Below are 17,066 nucleotides of genomic sequence, written 5' to 3' on the forward strand. Positions count from 1 at the left end.
AAATTAACACTGGCCCCTGGAAAATTTTGACTCAACTCAAATCTGTATGTTCACTTGGTATATATTTTACATAGTTTGAGGAACTCAATATATTGTGTCGTGACAACCAGTTTAGTGATCAAAAGTCTACCCAATACAACTTGATGTTGATGCCTAGCAAGGCAGATCAGAATGAATTTTGCAGCTTATTTTGCTCTTTTTGCAAAACGAGCACCGTGTCAATGTATCCCAGGAGGGCCGCTAACATTGGCTAACACTGCGAGTATCAGACAACTCTAAGACTTTAACATTTCAACACATTTTTAAGAGATTTGAAGTCCTTGCACAGCCTTCTGCATTAAATAAAAGTCAAATCATGGTGAATTTTCAATTGTTTCAGAAGGGAAGGAGCTTGGTGCCTAGAGAATTTGTCTAACCTTCAGGACTTCACAAAAGGTCAATAAAATTGCAAGAAACATCCTGAAATGTGGGACTATGAGAGAAGTAGTTATGCTAGCCTAGAAGAATGATACTTTTTCATTACAAGGTCATGGTGATAGCATTTAGTTGTTAAGAATTACAGTTTCAGTGATGACTGGAGATACCGCACTGCTGTGCAACCGCTGAAGAGTGATTACAGAGCGGTTTCCTTTTTCTCCAAAGAGCCATGAACATTAATGGAAAAACTTGCTCAGTGTTGGAGGTAATTTGCACAGCGATAAAAGAAAAAGATGCAGCATGATAAAAGAGTGATTGCCCTGATTAAAAAAGGATGACAGAAGGACATTATGATTGAGGAAATGCTGGCAATAATATCTGAGGAAGAAATTACACTGTAGAGATGGAGGATAACAAAAACTTTGTCATTTACAACCTTCAGTTTCCTATTAGGCTTCTCTCCTTTCATTTCATGATACATCATAACAAAAGTACTAAAACATTTCATCCCCCATCTGTCTCTTTTCAGCTGAGTTGTTCTCCAAGCAAACAGAATAAAATGAAAATGAAACTGTGAATACATCTGGAGGGTTGTTATCTCTAGCTGGTGGCAGACAGGTATGTGTTAGAAACTTTGGTATATCTTTGTAAGTTTGATCAAATCTTGTATGTAAGGATGAATGTAATAGTGTAAGACCTCTCACCTCAATTGGAGCGTCTCCTCGCTGGTTCTCCTCAGGTTTCTCCCAAGGATGAGGCGGCGCTGGCTCCTCTCTTAACCTCATCTCCAACCCGGCACTTCCAATGATTCCAGGACCTCCAACCATGACTCCCCCAATCCCTGTACCTATGCCTCCTCCTTCCCCTGCTCCTCCCACAGAGCCTGCTGCAGCTCTAGCTTTGGGGTCCAACTGACGTAGAACATTAAGAGGAGGGGCCTCTTCGGGGGAAGCTGGGCTGAGCGGAGTCGTGGACGCGCCCTTCTCCCTCCAGAAGAAGCCGGTGACCATGATGAAGGACTTGATGTTGGGGTACGGGGCAGAGAGCTCGCGGAGCAGAGAGACGTAGTGGAGGGCCTTGTAGTAGTGCAGGAAGGAGATGACGCACAGGCCCACCGTGCACAGCAAGAACACCCGGTGCCGCCGCATTTTCATCCTGGAGAAGAGGAGAGAAAAGAAGACACATAAGTATGAGCTATAAAATCAGGAACTTTTGTCAAATAGTCTCCATCTTATGTCTTAGCTTCATCTTATATAACAGTGCAACAAATGAAATAAAAAACCAAGACATGAGCAATCATGACCACAAGTTCAGCTACCACCACCAACCACTGAAAACTACCAGACACCCACTACTCAAGTATGATTAGATACATAGCTGCGTGGAGCAGGCTGGGTGTGGCACTTTTTAACAGCTTTTCCAGCTCATTCCAGCATAATCTTCCATTTCATTTAGGAACATTCTCATCATACATTTTACAGTTGTACTGCAAAATGGATATACAGTTTTACCCGGTGGAGAAGGCTCTGCTCACAAGATGCTCCCTGCGTCAGTTAAGCAGCATGCTTCAACCCCCATATGGATAGATACATTAATGACAATTCATACTAAATACGATAATATTAGTTCAAAAGCAATTTATCCATAGTAGCATGAATCTCTTTGAGAGTGCATCAAGCTTTAAATAAAGTATAAAGGAGGAGGTTGGGGTGGAGGAGGTGAAGCTTTGCCATCAGCAGCAGTGTGGTGCATCACCATTGATGTAAGCAGGGATTAGTGGGAAGTACATCATATTTAAATGGGCTGCTGTGTTGAGAGAAAGAGCTGTGATTGGCTGTGAGAGCGGGGATATAATTGAGATCAGCTGATCACAGCTGGGCGTATGACTACCGTGTACTACATGAACTTTGCAAAAATTAAAGTGTCCCTATTCAGAGAATTGAAAATATGGTCATCCTATGTACACAGTAAAGGAATAAAATAAATAATCAAGTGCACCGATTGGCAGTGTTAATTTTGTCGACTAACATTGTGACTGAAAATGTTTGTCGACAGCCTTTTTTTCCCATGACAAAAACTAGACTAAAGCTGTTTTTACACAGGGATTCCGCAGTAAAGGCAAAAAGGAATGCCCGTCTCTGTTCAGCAACGAGCAATTCACACAAAGGTGTAACAGAACGGTGCACGCCCGAGGTTACACACACACCCTGGTGTCCCATAATCAGATCAGATAATCTGCTGCTTTCAATGAAACTCGAAACTCTGGATTTCTCGGTTCAAAACTTTGTATTTTCTAAATGAAATACGGGGAAAATAACATGAACATTCATTTTGATCGTTTAGATCCAATAGACTTTTTTTCCTCCATGTTTCTGAGTTGAAGGTCCGCCTTTAAGCCGTGTCACAGCGCACATATTTACGTCGGAGGTCGGACACTTCAGAGTACCGAGCTCACTTGAACATATCATGGAACTTTTCAGACGCTGCTGTGAGCAGAGATGTGTCTGCTGTCTCCTCTCATGTACAGAGTGTGATCAGCTCTCTAACCTCACAGTCTCTCCACCTAATCCACATTATTTGTTTTATCCACCTGTTGTTTTTTCCGATGAAATGCTGCTCGATTAAACCATGCTGGTTTTTAAATCTCCCGTTTATGGAGACAGCAGTGCACACTCGCCGTTGTAGAATGCCGTGACGCCCTTTCACACTCGTTGCAGAAAAGTCTGTTACGGCTCTGATACTACCTCTCGATCCAGATCAGAGGTGGGGCGAGATCGACCCCCCGTTGCAGAGCAGTCGCTTTCATACAGAATGGCCTTGTGGAATGAAGGCATAACAGACACGGAAAAGCGAGGCAGTGTGAAAGTAGTTTAAGACTAACAAAAATAGATCTGTGATGACTAAAATTGACAAAAAGTAATGTAGTTTTCATCGGACATTCAAAATGTCCACTTTGGGTAAATCCATCAAAAAACAATGCATCTGCAGCTATTCTGCTCTCAGCTGTAGAAATTAGGGACCCCGGGTTAGGCAGGGTGCAGAGAACACACTGTGATGGTTTGCTACCAGATGTAGACAGGAGGATCAATGCTTGGACTAAAAATGAAGACTAAAATGTGAGGACTTAAATGTTTTTAAGTTTCCATCAACTAGAACTTAAATGGATAGAAAAGACTAAAATGTGACTAAAACTGAAATACATTTCATTTAAAGACTAAAACTAAGACTAAAAATAAAAATTACTGCCATAATTAACACTGTTGATTAGAGAGAAAACGACTTCTAAAACTTCAAATATGTCCCACAGGCAAATCATGTGACTTCTGTCCTGATGGAGGTTCGGTCACAAAGTGGTGGTCTGAGAGTGTCGATCTGCTGCCAGACCCCCATCATTTTAAACAACATTCTGTCTCTTCTTTTTTGAAACCACACACCATGGTTTTGGCGGTTTTTATGAAGCCTTTAACTTCTTTGACATGGAGCTCAGATGAAAAATGTCCTTTTGGCTAACAGGAATAATTCTTCTATTTGTTTATTTTTGTCTTTATTCTTGTGTCCTTTCTTGAATAGAATTTGCCAAACTAGATGCAGAGCATCCTTAAAACCACAGACTTTATTGGTCCTAAATGAGTAACAGAGTTAGCTTGATTTTATTAGAGATGATTTGACCAAAGCTGGAGTTAAGCTGGACAAAGCTGCATGTTTGAAGCTTTCACTCAAATTTCTGTTTTACATTACAAATGCTCGATCACCGTTCCCTTCAGCTGTGCTTTAAAAAGTGAACGTCCATTGGGTCAATATTGCATAAAGTTCCTTGAAGCATGAATAATTACACCGAGGATCAATGTCCTGTCAGTGGCAGTGTTATGGTTTCACTCTGCCCAGTGAGCTGGACATAATTTATGCTGATGATCATGTTGATTAAATGATCTGATTTAATTTCCAGCCCGTAGCTTTTTATTAAGGAGGAAACATAACAGAAGAAAAGAGTGAAGCCTAAAGGGGAGAGACATCATCAATGCATCGTTATTCATACACGACTTTACCTTCTTATGCGCGACTTTCTAAATATGGATGGATTTACCTGCATTCTCTTTCAGTTATAATAAAAAAGGGATTTTAAAAAGAGCACAAAATGAGCTCAAAGCATCTTAATGTTAAGCATCTGTCTTGGCTTCTGACGGGGATTTCTTTTTTTGCCAAACGCCAGCAGCAGCAGCAGTGCGGTCCAGAAACAGGGACACTGGATGCTTACGCAGCAAGATTTATTCTAGCACTCTAATCCATCTTCAGAAAATGTTGGACAACTGAACACATTAAGCATACAATGTGCGGGGGGAAATGAAAAGCAAAACTCAGAGGTAGGAGGGGAGGGAGGCACGACAAAGAGTCGACTCTACCCGTGACCTCCCAGCGATGCATGCATGAATCTGAAGCAGCTAGATCAGCACATAACAGTGCTGGATATTAAAACAAATGGCACAGAGGGGAATAAGGAGTGTGACCAAGGAGAGAAGAGGAGGAGGGTCCAGCTAGAGAAGAAGAGTGGAGAGGAAGAGGGAGGTGGTGAGATGTGGTCCAATGAAATGAGGACATGAATGACACAGACATGAATAAGTAGCCAGGAAGAGTGAAAAATGATGCAGAGGAGAGGGGTAAAGGGTCAGAGTGCTGATGTCACACTGATTACAAAAGAGCCATTTTCTCTGCCCATTTTTGAGAAATTAGAAAGTCTCTTCAAGCCAAACAACCGCATGCAGTAAAGCGACATGTCAACACAAGTTAGAACCCATTTAAGAGACTGGCAGTGTTCTGCAACTCAAAATTAAAAGCATCCAAAACCACCAGGAACAGAACAGTGCAATCCTCTCATTTTAATTATTTAAAAACCTGAGATATTATCTGATATTTGTCAGCTAATATCCAGATCAATGATACCAGATATCAAGGCCAAGACTTCTGCTGACTTGAGACATGAACATAGTGAGTTTTAAGAGAGAGGTTATCAATTGAAGTACACGTTCAAAGAAAAGTTAAATAAAAAGCAGCACCAGTTCCCAATGAGAGCCAATAGGAAAGAGGATTTCATTCTAGCTAGTTGTGGCTGGGTCTTTGCAGATGATGTCATGCAGCAACGAGAACTCCCGTTGGGGGGCAGGAAGTGATTTCTGCATAGAAAAATGCCACCAAAAAGCCAGTCTATGACTATGCCAAGAGGTCAGAGTGGGAAAATAAAAAAATCCTTGATTCTTCAGCTACTTTTGTGTCCTGAAAGTAGTGAAATATTCAGGAAAAAACATCCTCCTGGAGAAACAGCGGCAGACACAAATTAAAAATGCCTCTGCTTTAAGGCTGACGGAGTGGCGTCACACAACTGTCGTGTATGATCTGTCCCTTTTAAGAGATCCAGATCATTAGGCTCAGCTTGGGAGAACTGCTTTGTAGGTTTCCAGGCGACTTAGTAAGGCTTTTTAAATGTTGATTACATAATGACAAGGAATGGAGGAAAGGAAACTGGCACTAAAATGGGATTTAGCTATAGTGGCTCAGATTTGTAGAGCAGGCTCATTCGTCAATGTCACATCATTACTAGTCAATCCCCCTACAAGGTTTATTCTGTTGATAGTGCATCACGGTTTTAATAAAAAGCATGTTTGAGAGAAAAAAAAGAATGTTTTGACATGTTAAAGGGGCTCAAGTAGCCTCTTTGCTCAGTACAAAACTTCTCCAGACTCTTGTCTCTCTTCATCTGGCTTGTCTTCCCTAGATGAGAGGTCAGAAGGACTTAGTAATTTATGAGATTGATCGCCTCCACACCAGGTGAGTCAGTTAAACCATGGAAAAACTGTAGGGATCATACTCAATGTATGTAAATTTCCTGATGATAACTGCAGCGTAGAGGTCCATTTAGCTGTAAAGTACAACCTTGCCTACATTCCCATTCATTTTTAATGGTTGTCCCCCCACTAGCAAACCCGCAATGGACATTCAGGATCACATGAATACAAATGACCTATAGAGGGTGCTAGAGCTACACTGTAACACTCTCCACAAGGAGAATGACAGACGTCCACTGAATGAGATTTTGAAAGTTAGCTGGAAAATAAAATGTGTATACACCTACATTTTAAAAGAAAGAGGTAAACATCATGTAGTTTTGGAGTAAAATAAAAATATGTATTGAAGTGTTCCTTCATTTTATAAGATCCAAATTCACATTTGGTCCTCTTCAATACAAGACATAGAGGCTGCATCGCACTCCACCATCCAAAAGTGGGCTACGGAAGGATGCGACCCATGAGTTAGGACAGAGAATTCTCACATTAGTTAAGACTGTTTTGGACTGTGCCCAGGCAAGATTGCTGCCCCTGGTCTGCTTTCACATTGGTAAGATTGCTTTCTTGCCTGAGCATATGTGTATGGAGTCTGTCTGATACAACAGTATAGAGTTGGCTTGCAAATCTGCCAAGAAGAAGAAAGAAGAAGCAGCCACTCAGGTAATCGTATGTTTATTCTGTGCAAAGGAGTCCCTTCTGAAGGCTACTATAGGCATATTTTAAGAAGCCAACAATGAACCTCTTCCTACTTCCACATCTACACAGCAGATTGGAGGATGAACTGGACCCATGCTGAATATAAATGATAATTTTTAAAGACAGAAGAGGTTAGGAAATGCCTTTACAGCTCTACTCTACTAATGAGTACCCTGTACTCCGGCATGGCTGCCTTCACATCTCCCCATACATTCCCTGAGTCCACATGAACTATGCCTGAGATCACTTCTTCAAGCTGATTCTGGCATGGTGCCAGAGTATGGGACGCTTGAGCTCACACTGGCCAAATGAACCAGACTTTGGGGTCAAGTGCTCAGATCCAGGCCTGGGTCCCTGAAGTGAAACAACCCATAAAAAGTGAGCAATGCAGGGTCACAGGATCGGGATATTTATATGAAGATGAATGAGACAACAACAGACCTGTGAGTGTGCATATGGTGTTGATAGTAAATTATGTTAAGTTAAAACTACAGAGTTAAACCTGGTTGAAACTACAGCTCAGATTCAGTTAGCTTGTTAACAGCTTTATCATATATGAGTTAGTTTCAAGCTAACAAACTAAGATGGTCTATCAGTGAGAAACTGCGACCCCCTTGAGATTCATGTACCAGCTGCCACTGATGTTGGCTGATGCACTCTGCCTTTTATGATCTCTGAGCTGACTTCTTTCCGACACACACCCAGAGCCAACTTAAATTTAGTTGATCATTACAAATCAAACCAAGCAAACACTCCCGACTTTGACACCAAAAATCTTGCTTCTCAGGGGCACCGGGAGTACAGTTCATCCTTTCTTTCCTCCTGGCGTCATCAGGGTTGACTTCAAAATGCTTTAAATTCAACCAAAAGCTACCATGAATTTGCAGGTCATCAGCTTTCCTGGTTTAAATAATCAAACTGTTCCAATGTTATGGAGTGATGTGTCAGAATGTATTTTTAAGGTTTACGTGACCATTCTATTCACTCAGAGACCATTCTAACTTATTTAGTTTGATTTAAAAAGTGAGATGAAAGTGAAATTTTCCTTAATTTTCAAGTGCGCCCAGAAAAAACATGTTGATAAATGCTGCTCCAGTGGTAATACTCAGGGGTCCCATGAACAGAGGCAGTCGTCTGTGTTTGGAAGAAACTATTACCTAAGTTAGTCCAAATTTAAATGCAAATGCATGCTTTGAATAAAGATGGTTTTCACAAATTGTGTAATTGCAGAGAAAATGTGGGACATTGGACAGAGGAGGACAGTGGATAGAGTCGGAAATGGGATGAGAGAGGGGAGAGACATGCAGCAAAGGACCAGAGGCCAAACTCGAACCCAGGCCGTTCGCATACATGGGTAACGCATTAGACCGCTAGGTCATTTGTGCGCCCCTACAGCTTAATTTTTAACCAGAATTTATTAGGTGAAATGCTTAGTTTAGAGGTATTCTGACAAATCAAAGAGGACAACAACCAGTTAGGAATGTCAGTAATCATTTAAAATGAAGCTGTAATAAAACAGTCAGATTAAGAACCTGGGGTCTCATTTTCAAATGTTGTGAACGCACAAAATAGGCCGTGTAGTTGGCGTGCACCACTTCTCATGCAAAGTATAAAAAAAACAAACATAAGGGTAAACATGTGAGCACCAGGAAGCAAACTCTGACCCATGCATACAGATATTTTGGAGGCACAGGGAAATTCGTGACACGATGAGGTGGTGAAGTGTGGAAAAGGGGGCAGATCACATTTCCAGTGTGATCAGGATTTATTAAGAAAGCACTGCATTAAGATGTGCATGGGCACAATTTAGCAAACCAAAATTATTTTTAGTGCATGGCATTTCTGAATTTTGAGAACATACGGTATTAGTCCGGATTCTACGCACGGTTTTATAAATGAGACCCCTGGACCGTCAGACTTTCAGTTTTGGAAGGTTACATTCAAATCTGCTCAAAAATCTGATTTTGTTGACTGATGATTCACTTTAACATTTCTTTACACACTTGCACATTTTACTTAGTGACTCAGTCACAAGACTTTAAGTCTGCTCTCAAAGTTTGTCTGGAAATAGCTAAAAGAAGTTTTAGGTATACTGCTCTTGCAGCCTGGAATCTACCGGCAGGAAAATTTGTGTTGTGAGAACCTGATCTGTTGAGAGTAGTCTGGCTGCAGACTGTAGATCTCAGACTTGTAGTCCACTACTGTGAGACACTGCCTATGTAAGAATGGAAGATAAGATAAACTTATTGATCCCCCATTGAGGGAAATTTGGTCATTACAGCAGCTCAACAAGAGGGAAGTAGAAAATAAAAAGAGCAAAACAATACCTACACAATATAACCAAAATTAGCAATACTAAAAATAACAATAATAATATTTACATATTAAAATGTGTACACCTTCACTTGTGGAAGGAAGTTATTTTGTTTGCTGATACGTCATTTTATTTTATTTTATTTTTTTTTAGATTCAACTTCAAAATAATGAAATAACCAAACATACAGAAAAAAAGGTCAGATGTCAATTCTGTTATTGACCCAATCATAGACCAAATTTAGGAACAGTTACACCAATGTTGGCTCTCTTTTGCTTCGTTAGCATTAAGTAAAGCTAACTTAGCTATGTAGTTAACATTACAACGTAAGCCAATGTAGCTATGGTAAGCTAATGAAGCTAAAGCAACCCACTGTTTGGGAAACTACTTCTAAAATGGGTCTAACTTTAGCAATGTAGCATAATGTAACATAGATAACCAAGCTCCATTTGTTTTAGCTTTAGCTACTTTAGTTATGTATCTACATTATCTAGCTAATGTAGCTTTGTTAGCTTTAGACTGGGCATCGTCCACCATAACCTATGTAACCTTCGTAGCTAATGTAGCTAACATGGCATTGTTAACTAACCTTAGCTACATAAGCTGTATTAGTGTTTTAAAGCGGGCATGCTTTTTGTCTGATCTGACTGATGACTCAGCTTTTTCAAATGTTTGGTAATCAGGTTTTGCAGGTCAGGTTTTTTGACTTTTAAGTTTTGGTACCAAGCTTAGGTTTAGTCTAATTTTATTTTGTAAGTTTGTTGTATATTTCTGTTCTGACAGAGGTGGTGTCCCCCCATAGTGGTCTGCAAGAAGGCGCATCTGGGTTCTGCAGACTGCTGCCAGACTTTCTTGGGGTTTTTTGACCCTTTAAGAGTAGACTGAAGCCATCAGAGAAGGATTGCATCAGGTTGTGGATGCTTTGACCAACAACTTTCTGCTCTGTGATCCAGGATTTGGTTGATCTCTGTTTATAAGTCTGTTTTTTAAAATGCCTGTATTCTGTTAGTTGTGTTGCTGCATGTCTTGGCCTGGACAGTTTAGTAAATGACACTTCAGCTCTCCAGAGGTTTTTCCAAACTAAATACATTAAAAATGAAATTTATAAATAAAGATTAAAAGACAAGATTTTCAACTTGAGTGTGGCCAACCTGTGGCAGCAGACTTTGCTCCTGAGCTGCTGTGGTCTGGCTGAAAACAAGGACACAGAGATGGATTGTGCCATTTTTAGGGCATGCAAGTTTCTCTAGGGGTTGCCACACTTCAGTTTGTATCACTCTTTGGTTGGAGAAGTGTTGTGTAACGTAGGCCCTATCTCATAAGTACTGAGATCTACGTATGAAGAGGAGAAGAAAGATTAAGAAGTGAACTGAAAGTAGAGGAAGAGGTGGAAGCTTGTGTTTGGTAAAGCCTATTTCAGAAATCCTGCGCCACAGCAACTCTTCCAATTCCTCGCTATCATCCGTCATCTTCAATCCCTCCTCACATTCACATCCTTCTCTGTCTCCCACAAAGCACACATTAACAGACAAGGAGGAAGCAAGGTGTGAATAAAGCCCTTGTTTCTCTTACTCCAACCATACGCAGAGACTGAAAGACGCGGGGACAGAGAAGGAAACAAAGTGGGCTTCTTCTTCGCCAAACACCCAGAGATGTCAGATAAGGGGATCATTTGATGAAGAGTCAGCGATGCTGTTTGAAAAATCAAACAGCTCAAAGCCACAATCTATAAACAACATCTGCAGGCTTTCTATGTGTGGCAGAGATTTAAGATGATGGTTTGAGGTAGATGCTGAGAGAGGGAGGGGACTCAGAGTTGAATCAGTCTGTCGCAAAAGGCAATGGTAAAAATGTATCTCTGCCAGGAAGGCTGCCAGGCTTTGTCAGGACTATTTAGCAGAAGAGACAGGTGAACAAACTAATATGCATCAAAATGGAAAATACTGCCTTTTTATATCTTGCTGAGATGTGCAAACCGTGGAGCTTTAGTCTGATAAACGGGCCGACTTTTGCTTTGAATCTGAACCTTAGCATATATAGTATTATCATGAAGCCTTACACCAGGATAACTTGACATGTGCCTCCTCAAAAGAGTATCTTAAAACTTTATATTCACTTATATTTAAGTGTGATCCTGCACAACAGAGTATGGGTCATAATGAAATGTTTGGGTAAAATCATCCCTACATTCTGGGGTATTTTGCACAGTGGGGGAACTGAGCTGCTCCACGTGTAAGCCAATAAGGCTTCTCCATCGGTTGCTAAGTTTGGTCGAACGACCAGCTCATAGAAGAGTCCTGGTTGATCCAAACTTCCTCTGTTTGAGAGTTATGGAGGCCATTGTGCTCTTAGGAATCTTAAATGTTGCAGAATGTTTTGCAGCCTTCCCCAGATCTGTGTCTGTCAACAATCCTGACTCTGAGCTCTGCAGGCAGTTCCCCTGACCTCATAGTTTGGTTATTGCTCTGATATGCATAATCAACTGTGAGGCCTTCTATAGAGGTGTGTGCCTTTACAATCTATTTACAGCAGGTGAACTCAAATGAAGATGGAGAAAAATTTCAGCAAAGATCAAGAGAAAAAGATCTCAATACCTGTGTACGGAAGAGGATAAGGGCCACTGAAAAAAAAATAACTGAGACAAATTTGTTTTATATACTTGTGAGAAAAAAAAATGTTGGAATCCTGAGAAAAAAAAATCAGAATTCTGACTTTAAACACAGATTTCTTCCCTATTTTTCCAGAAATCTGACTTCTAACTCAGAATTCAGACTTTTTTCTCACAAGTTAAAAAAAACTGCATCTTACTTTGTTTTCAGTGGCCCTTATCCTCTTCCGTACTAGTGTCAGCGTGATATTTCAGTTTATAATTTGAAATAAATGTGCAAAAAATCTAAAATTTAATTTTCACTTAGTCATGCTAAAGTACCAAGTGTAGATTAATGAGATAAAAAATGTTTTGTTTTGTTTTTTCCAACATTGAGCGTCAGGCTGTAACATAACCAAATTGAAAAAAGTGAAAGGGGTGTAAATAGTTTCTGAATGTACTGTATATTGAAGAACTCAGATTACTGACTTTAAACTTTGAATTCTGACTTTAAACTTTGAATTCTGACTGTAAACTCATATTACTGACTTTTTTAATCAAAATTCTGACTTTAAACTTTGAATTCTGACTTTAAACTCAGATTACTGACTTTTTTTTAATCAAAATTCTGACTTTAAACTTTGAATTCTGACTTTAAACTCATATTACTGACTTTTTTTTAATCAGAATTCTGACTTTAAACCAGATTTCTTACCTTTTTTGTCCCCAGAAATCCAACATTAAACCCCAAATTCTGACTTTTTTTTCTCAGAATTCTGACTTCTAACTCAGAATTCGGACTTTTTTCTCACAAGTTAAAAAAAACTGCATCTTACTTTGTTTTCAGTGGCCCTTATCCTTTTCCGTACTTGTGTCAGCGTGATATTTCAGTTTATAATTTGAAATAAATGTGCAAAAAATCTAAAATTTAATTTTCACTTAGTCATGCTGGGGTACTGAGTGTAGATTAATGAGATAAAAATGTTTTTTTTTTTTTACATTGAGCATCAGGCTACAACATAACCAAATTGAAAAAATTGAAAGGGATGTGAATAGTTTCTGAATGTACTGTATATTGAAGAACTCCTCGTACAGTTGACCAATGATTCTGTAGACCTGCTCTCTTGTAAAAATAGGATGTATTTTATTTAAAGCAATTAATGATAATTACATCAATCAGCACTTACTGATCAGTCATGAGTGCAAGAAAGCATTTTCTCTCTGAGAGAAGATGCTTGTGCAGCCCAAAACTGACTGTGAACTTGACTATGAACTTTGTTCAAACTTTAAAACTGTGAACTATAAAATGTGGTAAAACTAAATAGGCCATACTGGGAAAAAGCATGCCCAAATTCTGGGGTATTTTTTAGGGAGTAAGAATAAAACATTAAATAAGTCAGTGAGTAAAAATGTAAAATCCACCTCTACACATACATTATAGCTACAGACACCATGTTCTGTTCTACTTCTTTCCTCAATAGTAAGAAAATGCAAACAGAGACCAAAGACAAGGAAAGAAAGGGAGAATTATCACCAAACTGATCATCTTATCTATCCCATCACCAATCAACAACCCATCACCGATCTATTCACCAAGGCACTTACAAACAGAGTAACCGCAGGCATCGCGTCGCCATTTCCTTTGGATGCACGGCCCTCCACACATCTCTGAGCCAAGACATGACAGCAGAAATCAGTCCGCTGTCTTCAAGCCAGCAGGCAGTCTATTGTAGTGAGTTTCCTCTCCCCTGCTGCTGCCTGTCAGATAATGCACATGCAGGGTGGAGCTTTAGAGGTGAATGCACAGAGCATACATTTACATAGGAGGGTTTAATAGCTATGTAAAAACAGCCTGGAGGTCCTGTGACTCACTCTGTGAGGGAGGATCTGAGTGTGCTTGAAATACAAGTAATCCTAAACTCTGAAGGCAGTACCTGCAAAGACTTTAGAAAACTTCAAGGAACTGATTTTAGACGACCACAGACAGAGGAAAAAGTATGACACCTTATGAGTCCATGAGTCTTTTCTTTTGAGTCTATGAAATGTGCATGCTCTGCAAACTTCACACCCAAGTTTGAGATTTCTATAATTTCCAAGACCAAGCTTAGATAAGTGTGATGCCTGTTGTTAAGTTTCATGATCCCCAGACACTCTAGACATGCTTAATTAAAAGATTAATTAACATTATATTGTTTATTTTGTTTTCTGTAGTCACAGACAGAGGTGGTGATGTGGATGAAGCATGCCCTGTTAAACCAGAAAAACCTCAATAGTCATAGCACCTTTGGGTGCAAAGAAAAGGAGAACGGGTTCTTAATTGGCTAAGAATAATTTTAAATATGTCGTGAAACCTGCAGCCTAAAGAGCCTAAAGTTAGATATTTACTCTTAAACCGTAGGTAAGTTAAAATAAAAGGTAAAATATCATTTAAAGGAAAAATTCATCTTTAATATACAAAATAAAAATGGGACAAAAATAACAAGATCAGGTTTAGTTATGTGGTTATACTCAGGAAGACTGGCTTAATTTACCTCAATTATTTGCAATGTCTGTGTCTTTAACAAAATAAACTGACCTCAAAATTTGGTTTATTTATATTAAGATAGAAACTTGGTTGATATCACAGATTAAATGAAGTTAAATTTACTTTTTGCCTGGATTAATTTTTCTCAGTGTTTCCTAACTAAGAATTACTTATAAAATGTCCTAAAGACCCCCGTGAAAATTAAATGTTGGGCCTCATTTCCTTCCTGTATTCATAAGGTCTCACCTACAGCCCCACCTACTGCAGCATCTGATTGGCTAGATGTCAAATAAGAACTAGCCAATCAAGAGTGAAGCTGGGTGACAATAACACAATCCCATACATTTACTCAAATTATGATTGGTTGGTTTTGTTATGTACTTTTTCAAGTACATTTTAAGTACTTATACTTAAGTAAGTTTTAACCAGAGTAACTGTACTTTTACTTGAGTAAAATACTCTCTACTACACAGGAGCACACGGTGAGAGGAAGACTCCACGTCACATCCCAAAACAGCAAAAACTGGAGTGGACTCGGGGTGAAGTTATCCACTGAGTTACAGTTGACCAGTTTTCAAGAGTGACTGCAGCTCTGTGGAATATTTAACACTTACAAAATGTAGTTTAACTAAAATGTAGTGTGGGCCAACATTTAACTAACACTGTCATTTTAGCTGTATATTTGGTTTTATTTTAGAACTGTGACAGAATGACCTGGTTGGAGATCTCTTCTCTTGGTCTTGACACTAAAGAAAGATTGTATTGTAGATACTCAGTACTTAGAACTTAAAGTAAGTTTTAAATCAAATCCTTTTTACTTTTACTGGAGTAAATTTATAGATCAGTACTTTACTCAAGAGTAACCATACTTTTACTTGAGAACAATTTCTATGTACTTTTTCCACCTCTGCACATTACAACCACACTATACTGTAGGTCTGAAAGTAAGGGTAAGTTGGGTGAGTAGGTCTGAGGGCTTTAACGTGAGTGGAAAAGAATGTTCTTTTTAGGAATTACAGTGTATTATTTACTGCTCCCTTCCCATCAGTTAAATCACTTTTATTAAACACACTGGTTTCCATTCTGGAGTCAGGGCAACCCTGGGGGAGCGCAAAAGAGCTCAGGATTGTTTTTATTTTAAGACAAAAAAATAATTATAATATTTTTGACATCATAAACTCAAAAAATGTTAGGTTTTGAAGGTTAAAATGTAAAAGAAACCACACTGAAAAGAGTGGTTGGATAGCCTCAGATTACTGAAAAGTCTCTTCTAAGTCCAGATGATAATAATAACGTGATGATCCTGGGCAAAAATCACAACGTCTTACTTACTGCTCAGTCAGTATTAGAAGGCACAGAGAATTTGTGCAAGAATAACTGCTTTATCTGGTCTGATTTTCTTTAAAACATTCAACTCTACAGTTCTGAAATCTCTACGTTCTGGTACATCTAAATTAAAGGCTTTCAAATTAAAAAAAAAAAAAAAAAAAGAGTTTTTTTCTCATAAATGTATGACTTTGTAAACTTGAAAATTGATTCAATTATGATCAACTTTATTTCCTATTTGGGAAATTTGTCTTGGACTCCAAGTGCTGCACACATTAAGCTGCCAAATAATAGCATATAAAATACATATAATAAAAATAATATATAATAAGTAATAAATTAGAACAATAGCAGTGATATCCTACATGCACACAGAGTTGCACATATCAATACACATGCAACCATATAACCCACAATTATTGCACATGCCCATATCGGACGAGATTCTCATAGAAAAAAATATAAAAATGATAAATTATAAAAAAGGAAAAAGATTAAATACAACAAGATCAAGGTAAAAAATAAGGGAGCAAAAACAATTTAAGTGATGTTTAATTTTTCTGAGTAGGTCTGCCAGATGTGGGTGACAAATCCGCCCAATGGCTGATAAAAACTAGCCCAAAACCAAGCCCAACACTGAAATTTTACATAAGCCAGTAAAAGCTCTGCCACACCACATAAGCTGCTAGTGTGCGTGCAGGTGTGCTGCTTCTATGTGTGGCGTGTATGTCTATGTGCCAGAGTGGTACAGTGGATCTTTGTTTGTGTGTCATGTTCTATGTTTTCCTGCTTCTCTGCTGGTTGATTTAGTTGTATATGAGGGGAAAATATAATAGTTTTTTTTGACGCTCTAGTATTTTCTATGAACAAAAGTGAAACGTTTGAACCAAGCTAAGGTTTAAGTATTGCTCTCTTCTACAGTAAACTGCAGAAATAACATGAATATGTTCAGTTTTTATCATTATCTTATACTGATTATCAATATGATCAGTTTTAGTGGTACAGCTGAGCAGTAAATGCTGATAGGAATCTTGAAAACAAAGATCAGTAAGGACCTTCTTTCTTTACATTCCTTCAAGAAACTCATCCAGTCAGACCGGTCCAGATTGGGTTGTTTAAAATTTACCACCTGAGCAGCAACGTTCCCATCAAAGCGGGGCACGACTTCAGGTCTGGAATGAATGGAATTAAGGAAAGTGGACATTTTCAGGAAAGTGCTTTTTTTTTGGGTTTTATTTTGGGCCAACTCTGAGTTCCTGTGTTTGTACAACTGAGATATGAGCGGAGGCAGAGAGCGAGAGAGATAGCCTTCTACAACGCTGTCTGTTTATCTTATCAGTTCACTTCTAGTCTTCACACTCCTCG

At 39.0% G+C, this 17,066-nt stretch overlaps 1 protein-coding gene across 3 annotated transcripts in view; it reads right to left on the bottom strand.

The window, feature by feature from the left end:
* Positions 1 to 17,066, bottom strand: part of mgat3b (beta-1,4-mannosyl-glycoprotein 4-beta-N-acetylglucosaminyltransferase b) — a 163,728-nt gene that overhangs the window by 16,114 nt on the left and 130,548 nt on the right. For all 3 annotated transcript variants that reach the window (XM_041785722.1, XM_041785721.1, XM_041785723.1), the window contains exon 3: positions 1,122 to 1,572. In XM_041785722.1, coding sequence (XP_041641656.1) covers positions 1,122 to 1,572 — 451 coding nt within the window. The remainder of the gene's footprint in view (positions 1 to 1,121; positions 1,573 to 17,066) is intronic.

This window comes from Cheilinus undulatus, linkage group 4 (genome assembly GCF_018320785.1).
Source record: "Cheilinus undulatus linkage group 4, ASM1832078v1, whole genome shotgun sequence".
NCBI classification, from domain to species: Eukaryota; Metazoa; Chordata; class Actinopteri; order Labriformes; family Labridae; genus Cheilinus; species Cheilinus undulatus.